At 36.8% G+C, this 7,710-nt stretch overlaps 1 protein-coding gene across 2 annotated transcripts; it reads right to left on the minus strand.

Annotated features, from left to right (window-relative positions):
• Nucleotides 1-25: 25 nt before the first annotated feature.
• LOC113305399 (7-ethoxycoumarin O-deethylase-like) lies at nucleotides 26-2,160 on the minus strand. 2 transcript variants are annotated; one of them, XR_003338493.1, is made up of 3 exons: nucleotides 2,109-2,160; nucleotides 909-1,960; nucleotides 30-809 (listed from the first exon to the last, which is right to left on the minus strand). XR_003338493.1 is itself a non-coding variant. In XM_026554444.1 (2 exons), the coding sequence occupies exons 1-2, from the start codon at nucleotides 909-911 to the stop codon at nucleotides 183-185; spliced, it is 630 nt and encodes a 209-aa protein (XP_026410229.1). In that variant the 5' UTR covers nucleotides 912-2,078; the 3' UTR covers nucleotides 26-182. The 2 variants fall into 2 exon arrangements, 1 of the variants encoding a protein (XP_026410229.1); XM_026554444.1 differs by lacking the exon at nucleotides 2,109-2,160 and having other exon boundaries at nucleotides 26-809; nucleotides 909-2,078.
• Nucleotides 2,161-7,710: the final 5,550 nt, after the last annotated feature.

A 7,710-nucleotide genomic window follows, 5' to 3' on the forward strand; every position in this document is an offset into this window, starting at 1 on the left:
TCAACAAGGCCTAACATCTCACAGATGGATCAATTTTTATTTATTTCTTTGCTCATACAAAGCAGAGGCTATTGAATTACAAGTTGTCCACATATATAGAACGTTGTACCTATATTTGGAGCAATGCATCTATAGCTGGAACTTATTTTAACCAGAAAGGCGATGCAGCCAGTAAATCTATCTTAAACGTAGAGGCTTGGATCAGATAATCTCGGCAATGGCATTGCATGTAGAGGTGTGCTTTTCTTCAAAACAATACCAAATTTGTCTGTGAGATCAATCTCCTCACCTTCTGGCATTCTCCATTCCAATAAATGCAGAAGAGAAGCTAGTGCATAAGGTACCATCCTCTCTACTAAAGGAATACCTACACATCTCCTCCTACCCGAACCAAATGGAATAAATCGGAAATCGGTTCCTATAAAATTACTTTTGTTGGTGCTCTGCAAGAATCTCTCTGGTTGGAATTCTAATGGATCATCCCAATATTTTGGGTCTCTTTGAATTGCCCATGCATTGACAAAAACTTGAGTTCCTTCAGGGATAACATAGCCTCCCAAGTTACATGTTGAACTTGGACACCTAGAAAGTAAGAGCGGCGCTGGGGGATGTAATCGAAGCGTTTCTTTTAGAATTGCACCCAAATAAGGTAACTTGGATATGTGAGATTCTTCTACATTGGTGTTTCTCCCTACAACATTGTCCAACTCATCTTGGGCTCTTTTCATAATTTTCGGATGTTTAATCAACTCGGCCATCTCCCATTCTACCGTCACCGCTGATGTATCAATCCCGCCGACCACAATATCCTGTCGAAAAAAATTAGATTAATTCAAGAATCATTTACATTACTTTAAACGATAAAGTAGAAAGTCCAACCATGTACGTGAAAATATATATATATATACCATAAACAAGGCCTTAAGGTTGGTAATGGTAAAAGAAGTTTTGAATTCTCCTTGGTCTTGAAGTTCTAGAAAGACTTGGAGAACATCTTTAAAATCATTCTTGCTAACATCCTGATCTCCTTTTAGTTTAGTTTGCCACCAAGTTTTTGTTCAATGATAGAGCCGAAGAACGAATCTAACCACGAAACAAGCTCTTTCGTTCGTCGTTCTACTCCTTGTAAATCGAGCCTGGCTAGAATGGGAAGAAAATCAGAAATATTGCTTCTCCCTAAGTAATCCACGACTTCTGCAATTACACGTCCAAATTCCAAGCCAATTCTAATTTTTTCTTCATCGTTAAATGTACCACCCAACAGCATGTTCAGTATCATATTTTTTTTTGATCCGTCATGTTCAGTATCATATTAAGCATAGACATGCGGATTTCTTGTCTCAATAATACTGTAGTTTTAACCTTGGCATACAAACTTCTCAAGGTTCTTCGAATTTCCTGCTGGCAAAGAGTTGAGAAGGAGTCTAGGGTTTCCTTATTCAGAATCTCTCGAACGCAAAATGAACGTGCATTTCGCCATTGAAGACCATTTGCAAATCCCATGTCTGAACCACCATAGCTCATAACCATTGTTGCTACCGTAGGATAACGGTCGGCAAAGGTCGAGTCGAATTCTTTAAGCACAACTTCAGCCAGTTCTGTTGAGCTCAAAACGATAACAAGATTGCTACCTAATTTGACCTTAATTATGGGTCCATATTTGTTGGTTAAATTGGAGAAGTACATGTGCAACTCTGGATGAATGAATGGGAGGTTTCCAACAATCGGTAACCCTCGAGGACCCGGTGGTAGCTTAGAATTCCAATGAACTGCCTTCTTATGAGCCCATATGAACCACGAGATTATGATGACAGAAAATGAAAGAAGTGCTCGAATGAGTACATCCTTTTGACTCTTGGCCTCCCACCATGCATCCATCTCTAGATGATTAACAAACAACACAGTTTTCTGAAAACAGATAAACCCCCTGAGATCGATGTATATATATACACCTGCAAACCTGCGTAGTTAAACAGGAATGAAAAAATCTATGCCCGTATCTATTGAGTTTTACTAAAACAAAAAAAAATACCGGTAAATATATACTTATATATTTTTTTATACAAAGAAATTGCTCCAACGAGATTAGATAATGAAGTATGATATACCTCGTACACATAATTGTTAACTTTAAAGATCTCTATTTGAGTGGCCGATAATGGATCGTACTCGAAGAAATATATACACCACAGTTTGCAATCTGTTCAAGGTGTTCCCGTACATCTTTATCTGCTGAACGATAAAGCGATCACTTTTCAGCTGGCAGACACCACTCAACTAGAGTATGGATTGAACCTGCAGTATCGTATGACCATTAGTTCAAGCAGGCTTTTCCTGCTAGGCCGCCTTGTGTTTAACGTCAGGCTTATGTTGGGTGTGACCGTAGATTGCGACTCTACAAAACGATTTTGTTTCCTAGATGCTAAAAGTAGAGGTAAGCATTAGTTGCCAAATGTGAAAACTACAGGGAGACCCAGTCTCCCAGACTTTTCTATTATGAAACCCACGCTCAGAAAAACACAGGCGCGCACCCATTTTCTGGAAGAAAATTATTCTCAAACCCACAATTTCAAAAATTATGTTTTCGTCTGTTTTAATGGTCGAATTACACTTCTTCTTCATTTCTTTTTCCTGTTCCTCCAACTGTGAAGTAATCGTTAAAATCTCTGGTGCAGGTTCAGGATTTGTCTCACAAGACCTTTATCTTCATGGGTTCTTTAGTGTTTCGATCAAATTACCAGCAGATTATACAACCGGGGTTGTCGTTGCCTTCGATGAAGAAATCAAGTTAGAACTGGAAGATGGTGATGCTGTTAATGTTTGTGATTAATCTCTTCTCTGTTGCTGCATCTAGGGTTTGAAATTGATGCTTCTACAGATCGAGAAAAAGAGAAGTTTTGCTCAGAAATTGAAGCTCGGATTCTGAATCTGCTTCTGAGATTCAGATGGAAATGGTGGTGAATTTTAGTTCAAAGCGGCGATTTGGGAAACAGATGATTAATAGAAAAATGGTGGTTCAGATGAATTTCAAGGGTTAGAAGATAATCTGCTGTTGTTGTGAATTGGGGGTTTTAAATGAAGAAATATGAAACTGGGTTTAGTGTTTGAGCAGTTTAGGAAGAGAATAAACTGAGATGCTCATGTCACTGGATTCATCATTGTGTTGCTGCTGGTGATGACTTGTAACCGATAGTGCTGTCTCAATATCTCCAATAGTTGGACCTGAGTAGAAGCTGTGTTCTGGTGGTTGTAGTTCAATTTGCAGGTCAATTTGGGTATCGAAATGGTGGCTGATGTTTGGTGAAGATGTCAGTGGAATTGAGATTTGTTCATGAGCAGAAGCAATGGGTTTTTGAGAGCACTTCGATTGCAACAAGAAAAAGGAGATGTGCCTGTGCTTTGGTGGTTTTGCAGCCGAGTTTGGAGATGAACTGGGTTCGATTTGAGCTGATATTTCAGCAGTAAAATGTTGCTTCTATACAACTGAATGATGAACTGTTTACAGGGATTCGAATTGGATTAGTGTTGACAGCGGTGTGGCTCAAGTTTGTAAGGGTTTGGTCAAGTTTTTCTCAGGCGAAGGAGCTGGTGTTGCTGCTACGTCGTAAGTAGAGCTGTTGAATAAAGGGCAGTTCAGGAAAGCAAGGAATGAGGCTGGAATGACCAAGTCTGGGACTTATTTGGTTGTATGTTGAGCTGAAGTTCAGTCTTAAGATATGTATTGTTGCTATGGTTCTTTGCAGCTGTTTTCCAGGGATGCTGATGAATATTTACAGAGAGTCAGTGAAGGAGATATAACAATAGGAGGCAGATATGATGGCATTCTACGCCGTGTACTGCTGGGATGATTTGCGGTTGTGTTTGAGGACTCAGGGCGTGGTTTAGAAGCCTGAGATGAACAAGGATAAGGAGGTTTATGGCACAGATATCATGGGTTTGTATATGGCAGTAAAGCTCTCTTACTAACTCGGCATCATCTTCTGTTGACCCATCAAACCAATTAGTTGTTGCTCTTAGTAAATATTCCTCCGTTACGATGATCTTAAACTTAACGTATACAATTCACAACATTACCAGAAGAAAAAGAATTATTGATGGTAGTATAAGTAAAGATGATGAAATAAAGGGATATGTGTTGTTGGTTGGAAAGCTACAGATGTATTGGTGTTGTTGTTGTCCATAATGGTTGAATAATCTGTTATGCAACTCTAAAAACAGTTGCATAACCTGTTATGCATCTACAAAATTTGTTGCATAACGTGTTATGCAGTCCGAAAAATGATTGCATAACACGTTATACAACAACATTTTTGTTAGTATTGAAACCAACAAAATATAAGGTTGCATAACTTGTCATGCACCTACAATAATATCTACATAACATGTTATGCAGTCGTGAAAATGGATGCATAACCTGTTATGCATCCGAAAATATGATTGCATAATGCATTATGCATCGAGAAAATTATCGCACAATCTTTTATGCATCGAGAAAATAGATGCATAACATTATATGCATCCGTAAATATGGATATATACTGCATTATGCATCAACTTTTTATACTCAAGAAGGGTGCGAAAACAATGGGTACATGACTTGTTATAGATGCATAACTTTGTTATGCAGATGCATAATTTGTTATGCAGTCGAGAAAATGGTTGCATAATTCATTATGCGTCTGTAGGCCTGTCAATGGAAGAATATCCGTCGGATATTTAGAAATCCGATATCCGACATGTTAAGCACTACCGGATATTCGATATCCGATAATATCCTACAGGATATCAGAATCAGATATCGATTCCGATAGGCTAAGCTGTCGGATATCCGATAAATATCCGATAGTATCCGGTTATAACAAAAAAAGCTTAAAAACCCCTGTAAAACATTTTCATAATTGACACTTATGGGATATTTATCCGACAATATCCGATAATATCCGATACTAGACTCGAAATTAGGATAAATTACAAATAAGTTCCTATACTATCGGATATCGGATATTAACATTTCGGATGGGGTCTAATCCGTTTCCGATATGTTAAGGAAGAAATATCCGATCTGATATCCGATATCCGATAAAACGGATAAAATCCTATAGGATCTCGAATACTCGGAAACGGATACCGGATATCGGACAAATATTGACAGGCCTATGCGTCTGCATAATGCGTTATACATCCTTTTTGGTGGCTGCATAATGGTTATGTATCAAGTTTTCGAAAATTTTGCCTAAAACGATGATCACCTCCGATTTTTTCATGAAAAACAAAAATTTGATATTGTTGTTTGTACTCGTTGCGTAGCTCTCTTTAAAAGATTTCCAACCATATAAAATTTGTAAATTTTTAAGGTGCGGATTTTTAGATATGTTATGTCCAAGTTGAGTTGCCAATTATACCCCTGATGCATAACTCAGTCATGCAGATACATAATCCGTCATGCAGAAATTTTTAATAATTTCATATAATTATGGGTGTCACCGAAATAATTATGGGTGTCACAGTACCCAAAATTAATTATGGGTCTGAGAATGAGAATATTTTTTTTTGGGTCTCCCCCTAATTTCCCCTTGCCAAATCCGTAGACCCCCGATGCAGCCTTTCGACTTTTTACGGCTGGGTACCCAATGGAAAGGATACGGTGCGAAGTTAAAATTGGTTAATCTTCTCCAGTATGCTTTTCATCCGTTGTATAATCAAGATATGACATCATATGACATCAGTTAACCGTAGACTTGACCGTAGTTGCATTTCATATTTTTTTTTAAATATACCATTAAGTTGAGCCCATATACTGCGGTAACAATTTCAATCCAGAATTGTATACCGGTGGTTACTATGATGAATCCCCTTTCTCGAATATCTTGTTACGAAAATTTCTGTAATGTTTGTCTCATGATCATGTAGATATTCCTTAGTTTTTTTCCTGTCGCGTGCATTTACTGTTATTAGTAAGGGCTCATATCCATCATTCTCTTTGTTTACCTGATTAACCTCATCTTGATATAGTACGATCAAACAGAGCAAGGTAGGTAACAAAAAAAAACATACAGGTTCTTAAAACAGCTTATTAACCTCTTCTTAATTTCATTGCAATTGTGTTGTAGCAGTACACCGACCTCCAATCACGTTCTCTTTTCCGATGATCAATTAATATTAGGTTAATGATTGTATAAGAGTACATAAAATTCTTATGAACCACCGAGATATATACTACAATGATTTGTCAAATCATCTCAAGATTGCAGCAAGGAAGACTGCAAAAGAGAATAAAAGATCATAGTTGGATCGTAATAAGCATCCACGGAATCGGAACTAAGATCTTTAAATGATCACGAAAAACAAACACTATTGATCGAGGTGAGGAATATATAACTGGATTCACATATGTTGAGATTTTGGTAGCCAAATCACAAAGATATTATGGGTATGAGGTTAATACTAATTAGATTTGGCAAGATACGGTAGTTTATTTCAAAGATATGGTATGTAACTGTGGTTAATAGTATACAGTTTATTTCAAAGATATGGTATGCAATCCTGATTATCCAACGGAGGTAAAGCTGCTAGTTCAAAAATTTTCCCGATGTTCATATTAGTTGCTTACTTGAAGTGCCGGTATAGTAGAACTTTCGTTAAATTAATCAGAGATAAATTAATAAGTGCGCGACAATAATATTTTTTGCCAGACACAATTTGGACCAGTGTGCTAAATTCATAACCTCACTAAATTTATAAGATAATAAAAAAAGAACGATTTTTTGGGGACCATGGTTTTCTTGGGGGACCATGATTTTATTTTGGGTAAGACATTTTGAAGTAAAACTAAGTCACTCCTTATCTAAATATTATGTTAATACCAAAATTACCCTTTCTAATTAAATTTATGTAATGATTAGTTAGTGTGTGATTATTTGAATGATTACTGAGGTTAAATTAAAGATCAAGAATTATTGAAAGAGTAAAGTAGAAGAAGATAGAAAAAAAGACATTTTTTTTTTGTTTTTTGAGATTGATGAACATGAATTGAGTGATTCGAGTGATGATAGTTCCTCCGAATCAACCTTCATCTCCTAGAGTATTTGTTAATGTTGCTTGAATTCTCTAAAACTTTCCTAAAATTGAAAAAATTTAAGTAGATTTTGGCTAGGTCAAACAAGTTCGGGTACAAGATCTGAAGAACAGGTAGCCGAACTTATTTGGAAGTGTTGTTTCGGCTACTTCTTCCTAAGACGTAGGTAGCCGAACTCGCTTTTAATGGAGGTTTTGATGAGTTCGGCTAACAGGTTCCGGGACAGGTAACCGAACTTTTACTCTAGAGTATACAGAGTAATGTTCGGTTTCCAATATTAATTTTCAACTAAACCGAACTCAATATCAGAGTGAAAATCGGTTAGGAGAAAAAAAATCACAAATAAACCGAACTGATCAACATATGTGTTAGCATTGTAGAGTTCAGTTAGCAATTTTTTTGTTGCGGACCAACCGAACTCAACATATTGATTATCAGAGAAGGATTCGGTTAGCATTTTATTTATTTTTTTTGCGAACCAGCCGAACTCAACATTTGTTTGTTCTAATACAAGTGTTCGGTTAAAGGACAAAAATTTCCAATTAACCTAACCAACCAAACAAAATATATTGGTTTTCAAAGAGGAGTTCGGTTAAAAAAATTTTTTTTTGCAAACCAACCAAACTCGGAGTTCG

This window comes from Papaver somniferum, chromosome 8 (assembly GCF_003573695.1).
Source record: "Papaver somniferum cultivar HN1 chromosome 8, ASM357369v1, whole genome shotgun sequence".
Taxonomy (NCBI): domain Eukaryota; kingdom Viridiplantae; phylum Streptophyta; class Magnoliopsida; order Ranunculales; family Papaveraceae; genus Papaver; species Papaver somniferum.